Source organism: Desmodus rotundus, chromosome 4 (genome assembly GCF_022682495.2).
Source record: "Desmodus rotundus isolate HL8 chromosome 4, HLdesRot8A.1, whole genome shotgun sequence".
Taxonomy (NCBI): Eukaryota; Metazoa; Chordata; class Mammalia; order Chiroptera; family Phyllostomidae; genus Desmodus; species Desmodus rotundus.
The window spans coordinates 126,664,151-126,683,251 of NC_071390.1; the positions used below are offsets into that span (position 1 = coordinate 126,664,151).

A 19,101-nucleotide genomic window follows, 5' to 3' on the forward strand; every position below is an offset into this window, starting at 1 on the left:
TTTTAGTGCCCCAGACTGCGTACCGGCTCCTCACAACTATTTTACAAATATGTGTCTTTATTAACAAGTGGGATTAAGTGAGAAAATAGTTCAGTACATCTTATAAATAGTATATTTAAGAGAAAAAAGTTCAAGGTTTGTATGTCTTACCGATGACTTAATATTACCTTTATAGTCTAAGCTAATGTGTGTACTTGGTAAAGACCCCCATGTAAAAACAGTACCAAGCAATATTTAGAATTATTTCTTTAGTCTTCTACAAATAGTGCTTGTTTTATGTAGTAAATTCATTACTTACGAACAATGAGTAACTGTTCATCCTGAAGACTCAAGGGTGATTACCTGCAAACAGGTATAACTAGATAGTAGAAATACAGATTTTCCTGTCCACCCACGGTTCTTATTTCTGAAATGGCTGCTAACGCCTCCTCAAACTGATAGCTCCGGCAAACTCAAGGAGAACCTGTTTGGGCAGGTTTTTCTCTCCTTGACAAAAGTTTTAGTTGCTTTGGACTTTCCTCCGTGTGTCTTCTAACTGAAGAAAAGGGCCTTTGGAAGGAAAGTTAACCAAGTTTCTCTGTTTATTACCCTAGATGTTCTTGTCCTGGTGTGTTGTAATCAACCTGAATCTCCTATTCAGGAGTTAGGAAATGCTTATTGGCTGGCTGGTAGAAAGATTGTTTGTCATGGTTTGTGGCGGGCTGAATTGGGTGTGGGTAGACTACAGGCAGTCCCAAAGCATTCAGCTTTATTTATGTATTTTCTGTTCTATATTTTAAGAATGTATCAGTCATGTGTACAGATGGCCAAACCTGCTTGGCATTGTGGTTCCAGGAACTATTCAGTGTCAGTTTGACTTAAAGGTTTTAATGAGTACTTACTATGTTTTGAAGTATTGCACGGCTTAAAGTGAAACTATAAACTATCCCCTTTCAGCTTTAATGTATAACATGGAAATATGTCTAGTTAGAAAGGAATCAAACTGTAATTCAATGTGCATGTATTAAATGAAGGCTTGTGTTCAGTATTTGAATTTACAAACTCTGCCTCCTCCAGAAAGTGATCTTGTCCTACTGCTTCATGCCCAATGCCTGGATCGCTGCCTGGCAGCATGGAGTACTCTCAGTGAATATTGGATGAATGAATGAATGAATGAATGAATAGCTCTGGGTCCAGATGTAGGATAATTTTGGAAGAGATTTAAATAGAAATGATTAAACCTAGAATATTTTTTCCTTAGTAACCTAATGATTTTCTTCCTAATTTTAAATATGCATATACTTAAACATGTGCATTCTTACATTGTGCCAGTTTGCCTTCATCTAACAACATGAAAATTGCTGTTTACCTGCAGAATCTGGCTCTTAGCATTTTTTCATTGAGCTTAATCTCACATCAGGGTGAAGCATTTACGGAATTTTTTCTTTTAGTTTTCAGAAATTAATAAGTCAAGATATCCCTCTAATAAGAAATTTCTAGAATGGAATAAATCATCTTGGGATATATTTCTTGAAGTTATATGTTCCCTTTTATAACTAGACCCTTAACTAGGAAAAACAAAAACTTGTTTTCAATGATCCAAAATATTTTTTTAAAATCTTTATCAGTCCTTATATTTTTGTTATTTATGTAGCTCAGAAAGCAAGGTATAAATATCTCCTTGAATAATATAGATATGTGAGGGGGGGTGAGTTGGTTGGCTGGTTTAATAGGAAAATGTGCCTTTAGAGTGTTATGGAATAAGATTATTTTTAAAATATAATATAGTTTTATCTTCTGATTGGAAACACAATACATGCTTAATACAGAAACTTGGTAAATATAGCAACATCAGTAGGGGTGAAGTTGGCATTTAATTGGCAAGGATTTTACTTTTTTAACTTCAAGGGATTTTTTTCTTGCATTTCTGTCAAGTCTAAAATGTCAGGTTTTTCTGCTTTGGAGAAGGAAATTATGAATGCCTGAGAGCATAATATTTAAATTGAAAATCTGCTTTAGCTTTTCTTAAAACACCACCTTCAGCAGAGTAAATAATTTTAAATAGCTGGATGTGATATACAAGGGTAAAAGATAAGAGGTTAATTATGTGCTCGTTAAATTAATCTAACTGCCTCTCTTACCATCTTCACTGTGTAGTTTTGCCCAGTTGTCCTCCTGTTATCCAGCTCTTTTATCCCGAAGTGAGGGGAATTGATGAGGGTTTGTGCATTGTGTTATGTCTGATCACAGTTTGACTAGCACAGTCTGGAAGTGGGTTGTGCAGGATGAGAGCGAGCAGCCTAATTGTTCTCCCTGCATCAGCAACATCTATAAAGCATCCTGGGAATTGCTCGCCCTGCGTTCGGAGCAGCTGGTCACATGAGCCTGAATTTTCAGTTCAGTTCATTAGTCAGCCATTTTGGTCACCACCCTGCTTACTGCGCACAACCAATCCTGTCAGAACTCAGCATCCCGGCTCATCTGAGCTGATTCTGGAAGTGGTTTCTGCAGTTGAGGGGTTTTTTTTAAGCTAAATTGAAAATATTGGTTTATTTTTTTTTGTTCACTTTTTTCCTTTTGTATTTTTTCTGCTGCACAAAGAAGGATTTTTCATTTATACATGCAGAGGCCAGTTTTTTTAAAGCCAGCTAAGGCGGCATCAGCTGTGCAGGATTTGAAGACTATAGCTCAGCTGTATAAGAAGGGGGTAGGGAAGGGAAGATAAAAGGCAAGACGCTGGGAGAAGATAAGCATCATTTTATTTTGCTATGTGGTAGGAACTGTCTATGAGAAAAGATAGTAGAGAATTATCTTGAATAGTTGGTTCTTAAACCATAAGATAGTTTTCCGTGTGTGTGTGTGTGTGTGTGTGTGTGTGTGTGTGTGTGTGTGTGTTTTAACCTCCCAACCCCTTTTCTCAAGTGCTTTGTTCCAGAGCTTTGGATTTGGGGGTTGTTGGTGAGGCGGTTTTATTTCTTTTTGTCAGGTGTGTGTGTTTGTGTGTGTGTGTTGGGGTCCCAGCTGAGTCATCATGTCTGCTTTGACGCCTCCGACCGATATGCCAACCCCCACCACTGACAAGATCACACAGGCTGCCATGGAGACCATCTACCTTTGCAAATTCCGAGTGTCTATGGATGGAGAATGGCTCTGCCTGCGAGAGCTGGATGACATCTCACTTACGCCCGACCCAGAGCCTACCCACGAAGGTATGGTCAGACCCTGTCCTCTCGCGTCTCTCCCGCAACCTCATTGTTGTGGCAGGCTTGGGGGGGTCAGGGACAGGTAGGGAGAACCCATGCATCCAAACTCTTAACAACGCTGGAAACCTTTCTTCCTTGCCTACCACCCAGTCCCCCTCCTCTACTTCACTGGGAACTGAATATTTTTCCCTGCCCCGCTGAGGTATCCTTTCAAAACATGCTGGTGCTTATCTAGAGTTCTTTGTCTTTAAGCCTCTAAAGAGAACATTTGAGGTCACTTACCACATCTGACCCTAACTGATAATGAAAAAGCTATTAATTTTGATTATATACTAAACTATTACAGAAATTGCAGTGACTCTTATTAGAATGAGTTGAGACAGCATGATTATAATAGTGCATGATACAGCTGAAACACTCGAGGGGTATCGTATCATCAGGATATACTGTTAAACAGGCTATGATATCTAGAAATATATTTGGTCAAACATTGTTTCTTTAATAATATGGATTATTAGGTTAGATGAGAAAGCAGTTTTACATGTGGAGTCTTAAAAAAGCATAATGCCTTAAAAGGTTAAACACAATTCATAAGGTTATCCCTGCCCGTGGAATCTTTTGGCCATTGCTTTTTTGTAAGTTATTTATGCTAACTATGATGACCTATTTGAAATTTCTACTGTCAGTATCTTTGAGACCTTTGTGGTCTCTTGACTTGTCACATTCTCCTAAAACCTCTCTAAATTGTGAGAGGTTTTCAGTTTCTACCCCTTAATTTTAATAATATAATAAGAAAGAATTAATTTGACTCATAGCTCCTAATTATTTTGTTTTTTAAATAGTAGTGGCCTCTTAGCTAGTTTGTTCTGTATCATTAAAATAATAAAGACAGAAATACTTACATATGAGATAAATTTTTCATAAACATCTTCCTGATGTTTAGGCATATCATCTGCAAAACAGGGCAGAAGGTAAATTGCACGTAGCAGATTGCATTAGGAAACAGTGATTCCTTGCCCTTGACCTTGCCTTGCAATCTTATCATGACTCAGATTTCACCATTGTGTCTGATAAGAATTTTGTTTTCCCAGTTAGACTCGGCCTTGAGTAAGTATTAGAGAGGGTTAACATCACAGAACACAAAGCAGTCTGATTTGAAGCATGTCTTTAAGGGCAACGCTTAAGTAGTTTTAATTTAAGACTTTCTGCATCTTTGAACAACTGGTTTGTCAGTTGGACACTTCTGGCTCTAAGTCTTAGAATGTGCACAAGCGTTAGAAGACATCAGCTTCAATTCCATACAATGACAGTACTGTTTAAAGCAAACTTTAGGAATGAAAAATACATTTTTAGCAGGCTACCAAGAAGTCTTTTAGCAAATGCCTCAATTTGCATATCCCTATCCATTTTGAAAGTCACGCAATATGAAATAGTACCTTAATTGTAAAATCCAGGGTAGCAGTGTCTCAAAAATAGTTTTGAAAAATTTTAGTACTTTGAGTATATATTTGCTTTTTGAGCAATTTTCCTATGAGTGAGCAAAAGTGAGCTGTTCAGTTTATGTAGCATTTGTAATGAAGAAACTTGTGACAAAATTTATGAGGACTCACAACCTAAACTCTAAGTGGCGCATCCTTTGATTAAGGAAAAGAGACAAATGAAAAGTTCCCAACCCCTTAGAACCAATTATAGAGGGTGTGGAGGGAAAGAGAGAAATGCTGACAATAAATTTTGGAATTCTGCCTTAAATTTGGCAAGAGAAGCAGGAATTTCAAATGGATAGAAATGGAAATAATAGAAGGAAGCCCAGGCCTAGGAAAGCCTCTGTAGCTTTAGTGATCTAGGAAACCAGGTGGTCCTTTACAAGCCTTTATTTCCTTGCTCCACTGGCTGACACCGGATGTGTAACCAGTCATTTGGACTCAGGAAATGTCTGCTTTAATATTAATACCAGTGACAGTGCTAGGTTTAATTCAGCTATCAGCATTTAAGCAGCAGGCCAGTGATAATGTGAATCTCACCTTGTTGACAAAAGGGAGCACCTGGTGTCTGCACACACAGGAGCATTCATAGGATACTGCCTAGCCCATCCACAGAGGGAAAGACATCTGCACACACGAGTCCTACAGTGGGGACTCCTGACCTCCACACGGGGAAGTAGGCAAAAAAGCGTAATGTACCCTCTTAAAACGATAAGATACTTGTAGCCTCAGCAGTAGAAGCTTTAGTGTTTCCAACTTTTGTTTTCTGAAAACAGAGTTCCTGCCCAGCTTAACCCTTAAATACGTGGGAATGAAAACATCACTTCATTATTTTAATGGTTATTGTTGGTCAAGGACGTTATCTCTTTCTTTTTTTTAAATACACTTTTCTAAAAAGCTGAAGCAAATATTTTTAAGTAGATTTCCCCTAGAGACAAAAGCCTAGGACTGATTACACAGGGAGGCAGAAAGGCTTCATCCAGTAAAGGAGACTTGGGCTGGACCTTGTGTGATAACTAGGTGATTGCCAAGCAGATACGGACAGTGCATTTCAAACAGTGTTAAGGTCAGCTGGCCAAGCTGATAGTAAGTTAAGAGGATTAAATGAGATAATTAACGTAAAGCATCCTATAAACATTAATTATTTGTGTAATAGTTACTCATGGAGCAGTAGTTTGAAGTGCCACAGTTTAAGCCAGATTCCTAAATATATTACCGTTTTAATATATATTTCTGTTTTTATATCTAGCCTTCTGAAACAGTCTTAAGGTAAATATTAGTAGAAATATTAAATTCATATTTTAGCATTGTCCTACCTGAACTTCTATAAAAGTAAAATTCAGGTATTAGTTAACAAGTTAAACTTGTTTTCCTATTTACCTTCTTTTAAAGATGGGGAATCCGATATTGAGAAGTGATACAAGATGATCAGTTTAACAGAGTAAAATATGCCATTTTGTTACAAAGACAACTATAAGCTTTGAAATTACCTTTTCGGCTTAGAAAACTTCCTTCTCAAATACAGACAGTAAGAGACAGACCACGAAGAAATAAAATATTGGACAGGCACATTGAGAAGAGAACCTCTGCTCACGCCTTTGACTTGAGGGTTAGAGAACTGTATGTGGTGGCCTACTTCACACATGTTGTCACTGCATAACTCTGCAGCTTTCCCCTGGCAGGTGCATCTTGTTCTAGTGTTCATTTAGGATATCTGGCATTCATACTGTAGTGTATAAAGAGAGAGCTTACCTGAAACATCTGTGAGTGCAGTAGTACTACTGCACTACACACAAGGAATGTGTTTTGGTCTGTCAGTTGATCAGATGTTCATTGGGCATGGGACTGAGAAAGACAGCCCTTACCCCTGAGTTCACCATCGAGGTAAAGAGATGAAACAAAGATGTCAGAGGCTGCTATGAAACGTGTGAACTACTTAGTTGCCAAAGGACAACCCTGTTTCTCAGGAACTGGGACATGGATTTCAAAGAGTGATCACTTTTCCCAAAGGACAGTATATGGGCAGATTTGGCATCAGGTTTTTTTCTTTTCTTTTCTTTTCTTTTCTTTTTAATTTTTATTGTTATTCAGTTACAGTTGTCTGCCTTTTCTCCCCATCCCTCCACCCCACCCCAGCCGAACCCCCCTCCCTCCCCCACCTCCACCCTCCCCCTTGGTTTTGTCCATGTGTCCTCCATAGTAGTTCCTGTAATCCCCTCTTCCCACTGTCCACCCCCTCCCCCCCGGCTATTGTTAGATTTTTTTCAACTTCAATGTCTCTGGTTATATTTTGTTTGCTTTTTTCTTCTATTGATTATGTTCCAGTTAAAGGTGAGATCATATGGTATTTGTCCCTCACTTCCTGGCTTATTTCACTTAGCATAATGCTCTCCAGTTTCATCCATGCTGTTGCAAAGGGTATAAGCTCCTTCTTTCTCTCTGCTGCATAGAATTCCATTGTGTAAATATACCATAGTTTTTGGATCCACTCATTTGCTGATGGGCACTTAGGTTGCTTCCAGTACTTGGCTATTGTAAATTGTGCTGCTATGAACATTGGGGTACACAGGTTCTTTTGGATGGGTGTTTCAGGGTTCTAGGGTATAATCCCAGCAGCGGAATTGCTGGGTCAAAGGGCAGTTCCATTTTTAGTTTTCTGAGGAAATTCCATAGTGTTTTCCACAGTGGCCTCACAAGTGTGCATTCCCACCAACAGTAGGGTTCCCTTTTCTCCGCATCCTCTCCAACATTTGTTTGTGGATTTGTTAATGTTGGCCACTCTGACTGGTGTGGGATGGTACCTCATTGTGGTTTTAATTTGCATCTCTCTGATGGCTAGTGATTCTGAGCATCTTTTCATATGTCTCTGGGCCCTCTGTATGTCTTCCTTGGAGAAGTGTCTGTTCAAGTCCTTTGCCCACTTTTTAATTGGGTTGTTTGTCTTCCTGGAGTGGAGTCGTGTGAGTTCTTTATATATTTTGGAGATCAGGCCCTTGTCTGAGGTATCATTGGCAAATATGTTTTCCCATACTATTGGTCCTCTTTTTATTTTAATGCTGTTTTCTTTACCCATGCAGAAGCTTTTTATTTTGATGAGGTCCCATTTGTTTATTCTTTCCTTTATGTCCCTTGCTTTAGGGGACGTGTCTGTGAGGATGTTGCTGCGTGGAGTGTCTGAGATTTTCCTGCCAATGTTTTCCTCTAGGACTTTTATGGTGTTACGACTTATATTTAAGTGTTTTATCCACCTTGAATTTATTTTTGTGTATGGTGTAAGTTGGTGATCGAGTTTCATTTTTTTGCACATAGCGGCATCAGGTTTTTTCCATTCAACAGGGAATACTGTACTGATAGCATCTAAGTTAGGAAAAATCCCCTGCAGATGAAATGAAAGGTGTTTGTTATTCAGTGACTATGGGAAGTGTCTGGTGCTGAGGTAACTCCAGTGACATTTACTAAGGTACTTTCACTCATTAATATCACTGCATGCAGTATAGCCCCATGCTGCCTGGGAACTGCACATGTTTTAATGAAAAAGGTGAACATCCCAGTGGGCATTTTGGTAGGTAGAGCCAAATGGCTGTTTACCAAGAAACTTCATAGCATGAATTCACTACAGCCTAGTGCAGGGCTTTTATTCCTGGGATCTATGATCCTAAAAATTATATGTAAAATCTTATATCTGTGTGTTTTTTTTTTTTCTGGGGGAAGAATCCTTAGTGTTCTTCAGAACCCCCAGAGAAAAAAAGTAATGCAGTTTTTATCATAAAATCAGAGTATCATCCCTTCATTCAGCATATATTTTAGTATCCACTCATACTTTCTACGCTAGGTCCTAAGGTACAGCCTAGTGAGCCAGCTGGGTCCTCTGTGTGTGCCATTCATCGTTTAGGTTGTAGCCATTAAACACTTTCTGTCACAGATTTCTCCATGAATTCAAACAGCACCATCACAAATGCGTACATGAACCAAACTGCTCACTTTTGCTCACTCATAGGAATCTTGCTCAAAAAACATATATACTCAAAGTGCTAAATCATTCAGAACTATTTTCTGGCAATGACACACTAGATTTTATAATTGAGAGTATTTCACATTGCATTACTTTTTAAATGAATGGGAATACTTTATAAAACAAAATATGCAAATTGAGGCATTTGCTAAATGACCTCTTGGTAGCCCTCAGAAAATATATTTTTCATCCCTCAAGGCTATTTTAAACAGCACTGTGGTTGTATGGAATTCTAGTGATGTCCTTCAACATTGTGCACATTGGGAAACTTACAGCCAAAGGAAGCATCCAGGTGACCAACCAGCTGTTCAAAGATGCACAGGGTCTTAACCGATGAGTGGGGTGGGGTACTTCAAAAATTACAGCGGTAATCCTTGCAGGGCAAGGCTATAGAACCAAAAATCGTATCTGAGGGAGCTCCGGGGAAGATTTCCCGTTGCAGCCATGTTTGAGCAGGAGCTGTCTGGGCGCTGGCTGGAGGCGTGCTGTGGGGGAGGCAGGAAGACAGCACTTGCAGAGACCCAGATGCCCGCCACAGCCCAAAGGTTTGCAGTGTGTATTTTCAGCCCCTTTCCGAATTTCCTCTCCATTAAATTTTCACCTCTTTGATCACATGCTCTACTAGGGACAAAATGTTAGGGATATAAGATTTTTTTCTCTCTGCTGGGTGTGTGCAATGTTAATTTTTTAACATTAAAATCTGAAGTGTTTTAACAGTGACTAAGTTCACAATGTGTGTGCATTTATTTCTGTACTTTAATAAAATATGAATCTATTAAATCATATAAGATATAATAAGAATCATTTCTCCCAATTAAGAGAAAAATAAAATAACTATTAGTCTTAATATTGAATATCAGTAACATAAATTTGCGATCAGACTTTCTGTTTTCACTTCTTTATGTGTGAATCATACCTTATCTTTTCGATAACAAGCATATATTTCCCCTACTAAGAAAATAATAAGTATGCGATGCTCAAATTGACATCGAGGACGTACAGTAAGTGGCAGAGCCAGGATTTAACCTCAGGCAGCCATGGTTCAACCCATGACGTAGCACTCCTGTAGCAGAATTCACTGAACACAAGTCCAACAGTAGACTTTTATGTAATAAGAAGGTCTTCTTCCCAGTCTCTGGTGACATATTTCCAGCAGTTTTATACACAGTTGAGCACAGAATTGGCCAGTGAGCATCCGAATGAGGCCCAAAAGCATACCATTTGGGGGACTTGCTTGGTGATTGCCATCAATCATTGGAGGCTTTTGCTTTTTCTGCGCTTATTTTCCTTTCCTTGTTCCACTGATAAAGTGTGTGAAAATATTCACAGGGGTGCAGATGCTGCCAAACGGCAAAAGCGGCACACTGTTGAGCCCGACAGCACCTTGCGTGCTGTTTTTAAAGTGTTCTCAAGCAGACAGAAAAAGCGATGTGAGAAGCTGTGTGTGGAGGCAGTAATGTTTGTAATTATGGACTGTTTGAGGTGGTAACTAAATTGAATTCTTACTCTTTGACCAAGCATTCCTGTGCCCTTTTGGGTGATCTTGCTTCTGCAACGTTTTTCAAACTCCCTTCTCAGTATTTACCTATGCCAGCCATCTGTTGATTCTGCACTTCACCAACACCCTCGTTATTCTTGTTACTCTACTCCCTCCTGAGAGTCTTCGTGCTGACGTTAAATCAGGAAGAGGGAAAACCCTTGACACCCTTCATGCACGAGGCTGTCTCCAACAGTCCAGCTCCCTCAGCTCCTGAGTCCTTGGGAACTGTCTGCGTCACTTGACTCAGTGCACTTGGAATCTTCTCCAGTGACCGTCTTTTCGCCTGTGTGATGCCTCTTCAGAAGGCCTCACAGTGCCGTGTACTGTTCACGGTAGACAGCCAGCGCGCTTTAGGTGAACTCAGCAGTGCCCCGTGACCCCAGTAAATAATTCACTCTAAAAGAAAAGGTTATTAGAAAACCTCCCCCTACTGCACACAACTTATGGTTTCTAGGTTTTAAATGTTTTGTTTCTTTTTACTCACCTCATATTCTAGACACACTGTATCTTGTTAAGAAAACAGCAGTTTAGTATAATATAATGTGTTGTTTAAAATATCCATGAGTAATATTGATTGCTAATGAAAGTATGAGAAGATTCAGGTCAGGGAGCATATGTTGGTACAGCCTTTTAGGAAATTGCTTTATCAGTGTGAATCAAGAACCTTAAACAATTACCCTGACTGGTGTGGCTCAGTGGGTTGGGTGTCATTCTGCAAACCAAAAGGTCACCGGTTTGATTCCCACTCAGGGCACAGGCCTGGGTTGTGGGCCAGTCTCCTAGTTGGGGGCATGTGAGAGGCAACCAGTCAATGTTTTTCCCTCCCTCTTTCTCCCTCCCTTCCCCTCTCTCTAAAAATAAATAAATAAAATCCTAATTTAAAAAAAAACCTTAAAAAATTAATTCCCACTGATTATACCAGACATCTGTCCTAAGGAAATAATCAGAGAGATAGGGGGAAAGTTTGTGTAAATATATTTATCATAGTATTATGTTGTATTGTAGCAGAATCTTAAAAGCAACTTAAATAGCCTACCAGGGAAATTGTTCAGTAAACTGTAGAACATCAATACAACAAGCACTAAAAATGGTGTTGAGGAAGAATATTTAGTGACATAGGATAATTTTTAGAATACATTACGTTTTAAAAGCTGTCTCCCAAGCCACATGTACACTATGATTATAATTTGTTATCAGTGTGGGTACACCTACACACAAGTGAAGTGGAATGTACCAAAGATGTAAAAAGTGATGATTTCCGGACAGGGACTACAGGTGATTTTTATGACATTCTTTATACTTCTTTATGTCTTCCAAGTATTCTACAAGAGCATACTCATATATGAGCATAATCAGGAAAAATGCAAGTGTTTAAAAGAAAAAGGCTTTCTGGAAACTGTAGGTGCACAATCACCCATCCCTCTGCCCCGTTTATTAAGCACCTTCTGTGACAGCATTTCACACATGCATGAGCAGGAGCAGTCACTTAGAAGCGGTGCCGCTGCTTTACATTCGCTGTCCAACATAATTCTTTAACATGTCTAGTAGACATTGGTTCTTCAGGTCACAGGCCTGTGTCTCCCGACGGCCACGCTTTGTGTCCAAAGCTGCCCAAGTGCTGCGTGCAGTATACACAGCAACCCGCGGTGTCTACACTTGGGTGTAGTCGGTGCAGCGTTTGATTATTCCTTTCCTAAGAGTTCAGAAAATAAAACCTGAGTCATCTGAGTCATCAGGAATCCTTTTTTTTTTTTTTTACAGTATCATGTCATTCTTTGCTTTTGATATGGCATGTCTCCTTTGTCACCTGCCCTTGGTGAGACTGCTGGAACATTTGCTGCCACCAGCCCAGTTAGCCTCCGACTTACTGTCAACTTCTCTGAGTTGTGATTCTGTGTGTACAAGTCGATCTTTGTGAACTTCTCAAAGCAAGGTTGTAGCTTTTAATTCCATCTCAGACGCCCACGGAGCAAAGTTCTTTGGACAAGGTTCATTCCTTCTTGTTCTGCTCCGGGTGTAGCCTAGCTAGACACCCTATCAAGGTAAGTTTTGCCCACCTCCTCCGGGATTTTATAAAATTCTAAAACAGGGAAAGAAATACTAGTAGAGTGGCATTTGCACCCTCGTTCATATTTAAAACCACACAAGAGCTGCCCGGTGCCTCTGAGCAGACTTCCTATAACATGTTCTCTCTAAAATCAGCTATCTCCTCCCCACCTGAGGTCTACTTTCAGTTTTTCCACCTCCTTCGTGCTCCTGCATTGGTGTCCACTTTCATGCACTGTCATTAATCACGGAGCCTTACCATCTTTCTATTGATGAGCCTTTTCTGGACCTTCTTAGAATGGAGGTTTTACTTTAATCTTTAATTTGTGCCTTTCTTAATGGAGTTCACTTTAACTCTTCTTGGGTTGTCAGCTTCCAACACCAGAAAGTCATCTGTCCTAAACTAATCACAGACATTTATCCTTTTTCAAAGGTGAATGCTGTATGAAATTAGATAACTACTACTCAGTAATGGAGCTCAGATTGGAATTCCAGTTGCCAGATTCCCAAGGCTGGGTGCCTGTGAGATGCATCTGGAAAGAGAGCAGATGCTGTCATCTGAGTCACCCACAGTATTCTCTGCTCTTCAGCTGTGGTTCTGAATAGTTTGGGGGTTGTGGCAGTGCCTCTTTTTTAGGGGAAAGAGGAGAGTGTAAAGGGGCACGATTTTCCATTCTGCTTTCTCCAACCCCCCTACCAGTCCACTGGGACTACTGTGAAGTTGCTTTTGAGTATAGGGGAGTAAATATAAAATCTGTTCCCTTGTAGGTTTTGCTCTATGAACTTCTCCAGAGAACACATAGACAGGTTTGATGAGCCAGAAGCAAAAGTATTGAGAAACAGGGAAGCAAACTTATTGCCAAATGGCCCCTAAGTAATTATTTGTTTTTCATCATAATTAAAGATTCCTAAAATGAAATGTTTATGTCAGTGTGTTGACAATAATTGGGTTCTTTCAGAAATACATTTAGTATTGTTATGTATGTATTTTAATGAAAACAATTTTATTTTTATAGTTATACGGAAGGTTGTAAATGTTACAGAATACAGAAAAGTACAAGATACAAAATAGCCCTGACTGGTGGGGCTCTGTTAGGTGTTGTCTCACAAAGCAAAAGGGCACCGGTTTGATTCCCAGTCAGGGCACATGCCTGGGTTGCAGGTTCAGTCCCCAGTTGGGGCATGTACGAAAGGCAAACCAATTGGTGTTTCTCTCCCTCTCTTTCTTCCTCCCTTCTCCTCTCTCTTAAAATAAATAAAGTTTTTTTTAAGTATAATATGCAAAATAATACAAAAATTCTAGCACCTATCTATAACCATGGTACAATTTAGTAATCGGATTCTTTTTTTAATGTATACACACAGAGTTAGTTCCCTTACAAGCTTATCTTTCCACATCAGTGAATAGAAATCTGTATCACCTTGCTTACTGTCTTCAGTTATTTGGATGTGACATAATGCCTTTGACTCCCTCATCACAGATGCTGAGGTTGTTTCTAAATTCGGCTGCCACGGGCAGTTTTGGCGCATCATTATGCTTATGGCTTGAACACTTTACCAGTTTTCACTTGTGGAAGTGAAATTTCTGGGTCAAATAGTAATGTATTTTAATCTTTGTTTACATTTCCAAGCTGCCGTGAACATTTTTTTTAATTTTAATAGCATGGTGTCATGATGAACTTTCACATAGGCCACTTCTTTGCAACTCATTTTTGTCTTTCACTGCTGTCTTGGTTGTGGTTTCTCACACTGTATTAAAATCTGAACTTTCCAAAGGAAACAGTTGTGGTTTCCAGGACGGTTGATTGAGCAACTGCAAACTGCACGATACTGTTACATCTGTTTTTTTTTTCTTTAAGCTAGTGACATTGTCCAAAGCAGAAGAGAATGAGTTTTACTGTTAATGTACAATGAGAAATTTCACTTTTCTAAGATTGCTAAAATTTGCTTTCTGGGATGAAAAGACTGCTGAGATTTCTTTATTCTTTCCCCTAGAGCTGTAAAACTTAGGGTGTGTATTAGAAGTACTGCATTTCACGGGAGAGTCCCATAAGGCCTCAGCCTCTGGGCAGCAGCTCCCCGCTGAGGCGTATCAGGGGCATTGTCCCTTCCAGTGCAGCCATTGTGGCAAAAGGGCAAAGGGTCTGCAAATGAGGGCCCTCTTTCCTTACCCCTCAGTCCCCCTCTGCCCCGCTCTGCCGTAGCCTTCCAGTGTCTCTAGCCTCTGCTCACCTGCCTTAGGAATCTATTTTATCTTCTCTCTTCTCTCCGATACCAGTCCCACTTGACCTTGTGTCATCGTTACCTAGTTCTCCTTAGAACAGTGTCTGTGAACATTGTATCTTTGTAACTTCTGTGCAAACTAACCGTACTAACTGCCGTAGGAAAGCCCTTTGCTCACCATACATGCTCAGTAAATGTTAAATGGCTCAAACGTCCATAACTACATTGAAAAAACCTACAGTTCTACTCCTGTGTCTTTCTCCTTTCCTTTCACACGGACCGCTTCACTTCTGACACTCTACTCACCAAATGTCTGGGGGGTTTTCTAGCACAAAGCAATTCTGCAGTACCAGCTGGGTGTCTTACAAGTTAACTCAAGCCTGACACTCCCTGGAGATAACAGCAGATCCCACAGGTTGAGGGTTTAGTCCCATGATGCTCAAAATGGGACCATCAAAAGCAGTAGGCCCCCAGGTTATTCACAACTTTTGTCCTACTTGGCTACAAATCAGAGCTTCTTGTGATACCCTCCCCCTTGAATTTGATTATTTGCTAGAACAGCTCACAGAACTGAGGGAAACATTTACATTTTCCAGTTGATTAAAGGACTTGACATAGGATACAGATGAACAGCCATATGAAGAGACACATAGGATGAGGTCTGGGAAGGTCTCAAGTGCACGAGTATCTTCTGTCGCTGGGAATCGGTCGGGGTCACCCTCCCAGTATGTGGATGTGTTCACCAACCTGAACACTCTGGAGCCCCACACAGATGAGACTGTATGGAGGCTTCCTCGCGTCGCCAAGCTCAGTCATAAACTCCGTTTCCAGTCCCTCTACCCTTTCTAGAGAAGTGAGGCAGGACTGGAAGTTCCAAGCTGCTAAGTATGGCTTGGGCATTTGGGGGACTAGCCCTCACCAGGAAGCCTTCAGTACTGACCCAGAATTGCCTCATTCAGACAAAAGATACTACCTGTGCTGTTATCACTCAGGGATTTACAAGAATTTCAGGGGCCTTTTCATCAGGAAAAGGGGGACGAAAACCAAATATATATTTCTTATTACAAATCACAATAATAACAGAATAACAGTGTTACTTTTTTTAGGACCATTGTATTTCTTTGCTGATATTTTTTTATTTATTATATGATGGGGAGAAGATAGACCTTGGACTAAATTAGTGGTTTATTAGAACAGGACCTCTTAGAATTTCTTTAAAATAGCTTGACAGTTCCTTTGTTAATTTTTATCACATTACCAAGCTGATTATATTATTGTTAGTTTAACAGTATCTCAGCTGTACAATTTGTCATGTGGTCGACATTGACTTATTTTTTTCCCTGTGTTCAATATTTAGTTTAGTTTTTTTTTTTTTAAATCCCATTCTCTCTGTTTTCTTTGAATAATTATGGCAAACAGAGGAAGCCAGTTTGTAGCCAGATTTGAGTACAGGGCCACATTGGGGTCTTGTCAACGGTAAAGTTGACATTGAGTACCTATGATGTGCTAAGTACTTTGAATTTGTTAGCTTTTATTTTCACAAAGTCCTTCAAAGAGTTATTTGTCATATCTCATTGGGGCTTCAGGAAGGCTTTCCCTCAAGAAACTGTCCTAAACTTTTAAAAGAAGTAGCACTCTAAATAAAAAGCACCTAGCCTTAAGGCAGTAGTGTAACTTGGTTACATTTGTCTCTAAACTTGACTGTAACTCTGTTCTCTATAGTAATAATACTCCTGTAGAAAGAACATGCCAAGAAGAAGAGAGATCTCACAGCCATGTGTCTATAAACAATGAAGAGGTCCTTGGAGCCCATTCAAGTGCTGCTTCTCAAGAGGGAAGTAGCTGCAGCCAGTTCCTCATCGAAACAAAAAAGAACTAACTCACCAGGGCCCAAGGCCCTGTTCAGAGCAGAGGCCCACCAACCCAGGTCTGTCTCGGTGTAAGAGCCTTACACCCGCGGCCCGTCTGCCAGAGCCCTCTGCTGTCGTCATTGAGTCACCATGGAATTACCGGAAGAACAAATGTTTCTCAGTACAACCTAGTTAAATATTTTCAGAGCTGTATAAATTAGTCTGCTGATCTGTTCATTGTTAGACCTGAAACAGAAAGATAGTCAAGAAAATAGTTGAGTGAACCTCAAAAGACTGTGCTTCCTAATTTGGGGTCTTTATGCAGTTCCACTATTGTCCTTATCTCATGACTTTAAAAAATGTCGTTGTTCATATGCATCTTAAAAATAAGATTGCAGTCTGTTTGGTGCAGCGTTTTTGACCACTCCACTCCAAGTGTGGGGTGGGGAGTGGCGTAGAGGTACTGATGTCTCATCACCAGGCTCCTGGCGTTTCTAAGCTGGGTGCTCCTTTTCTCGCCAGTAGGTGTGTTGAGTGAGAACTGATGCACACGATTCTGATTGGGACAACTCCGAATTATGCAAGATCTGTAGCAAAATTGTAATCCAGTCCTGTCTTCTATATCGCCTAGCAAGCCTTTAGATTACTTTTCTCTGCAACTTGTGAAAAATTAAAGTTAATACAGTTTTTTAGACCAGGCAAAACATTCTCAAGGCAGTAAAGTATTCTCCTTAGAAAAATGAAATGTACTGGAAGGATACAAGGGTTGTCGATGCCACCCACCCACCTCTCTGATTCATGTATTAGAAACATTTTTGTTGTTTTAATAATTTGAAGTTACTCCAGAGGGCAATTTTTTTTAAAATGTATTTTATAAATCCTTCAGCATGGTGCCCATTCTTTATTACAGTAAAATCCTGAGATTGCCAGGGTAAAGCAGAGAACAACTTTAAAAGGAGAAGATATCCCTTTTACCTTTTAGGGGAGGAGGGCCTTTTTTAAATGATTCCATTGCTGTGACATTTATAACTTTAAATTTTGTTTCGAAAATAAAATGTCTGCATGGAACAGAAAAGCACTCCAGATGGGACATGCCAAGGGGAAAGTCGGAGAGATCCCTTGTCCTTACCACCCATTGCTACCTGGAAATTCACTTTCCAGAGCTCTGCACAGATGTTGGAGGATCTTTATATTTTCCTCCAATAAGGTAGACCTTTACTTCATTAGCTGACAATTATAGTTTCCAGTTCAAGGAAATAAAGAGTGAAATAGGAATACTCCCCTTGCTGACTTTCACAAGGTCACATGACACATCTGTAGAGCAAACTGATATGACTGTAAAAGGGTGCGTTCCTGTGAATGTATGACCCTGCATATATAAGATAGGTGCTGTTCTTTTCTCTGTTTCACAGATAAGGAAACTTGCTGAGGGAAAGGAGACGAAGTACCTGACCAAGGCCATAGAGCCAGTAAGGGGTGGAGCTGGGATGCCAGCCCAAGTGCCTTGCTCTTAAGTCTGTTCTCTGAACCACCATGCGCTCCTCCTACCTGTGTTTGTAAAATGACTTGCTTGGGATGTTGATGAAAGGAGGAATTTAATCCTGGTTCTCTGTGCTGTACTCCTGTAATTGGTTTTCTAAGTTATTGATGTCTAGACTTTTGAATTGGGAAGCCATGTAAGTATAATAGGATATAGATGCTTGCCTTCTTTTTATACTACCTGCCCTCAGTGTCTGACCTAACCGATAGTCTATATATATATCATTTCCAAAAAGTTCCACTTCAGTCACCTCAGCATCGCTAGATCCCCCTTTGCTTCCCTGTTTTCTGAATTTATATTTAAATTTTTACTTTTTACATATTTGTATCTTCTTTGTACATCTTGTGGGATAACTGACTATATGACATGAGAAAGCAAGCACTTTGTTTAGTAAACAAGTGAGACAGTAGGACAATGACAAATTCTTTTCCTAGATGATGATTCCAGATTACGGCTTCAGGCCCTACGCTGGCTTCTGTGATAAATTTTTCAAGAAGCAAGGTTTACCATGAACAACATAGTCTTTGTCCATTTTCTCGTTTTTATTCTACTTCATCCTGAGAACTTCTCTTTATTTTCTAAGTATTTACACATTGTGAAAGTCACATGATTTAGTGAGTTTAAGTATGAATATTGCAGTTGTGTGTAATAATAGTTTCAGAGTTATCGAAGGATGAAGCTAATCCACTTTTTAAAAATTTTCTATAGGTTCAGAATAGATCGTGATCTTATAGCCTTAAGACAGAAATATCTATTATATTTGTAATCTTCACATTCTCTCCTGTCCTTTTGCCTCATATGGAATATTCCATACACAAAAACACTGAATTTATAGAGTACTATGCTTTCAATAGAATAAACATCTGTCTTTATTGAATTATGAGTGAATAATTTTGTCAGTCTTCAAAGCAGCATCTTTTGCTATACTTTTGTTTTGAGAAGGTAAAACTGGAGGTGGAGGGAACTGGGAAAGGTACTTAGATTTTTCTTTGGTTATTAAGAAGAGTCACTAGTTTGCATCATGATATTTGTCCTGCGTCAAACAATATTCCACATGTGTTTCAGCCCCACTGAAGTGGTCAAAATAAATGTTGAATGAGATCAACATTGTATACACTTAAAATGCAAAGAGCCTAATCTTGATTTTCAGTGGGGGAAAAAATCTGCATTACTTTTTTATGGTATATGAATCTTTGTTTCCTTTTATTAAGAACTTTGAGATCGTTA

At 39.6% G+C, this 19,101-nt stretch overlaps 1 protein-coding gene across 11 annotated transcripts in view; it reads left to right on the plus strand.

Annotated features, from left to right (window-relative positions):
- RUFY3 (RUN and FYVE domain containing 3) overlaps nt 1-19,101 on the plus strand; it is a 67,645-nt gene that overhangs the window by 11,069 nt on the left and 37,475 nt on the right. Inside the window, exon 2 of one of the 11 annotated variants that reach the window (XM_053922139.2) lies at nt 2,966-3,188. The exons of 7 other annotated variants lie outside the window; for them this stretch is intronic. In XM_053922139.2, the coding sequence (XP_053778114.1) occupies nt 3,011-3,188 (178 nt within the window). In that variant the 5' untranslated portion in view covers nt 2,966-3,010. Of the gene's footprint in view, nt 1-2,329; nt 3,189-19,101 lie in introns of those variants that run through there. 3 more of the 11 variants (XM_024579680.4, XM_024579686.4, XM_024579689.4) reach the window with 3 other exon arrangements.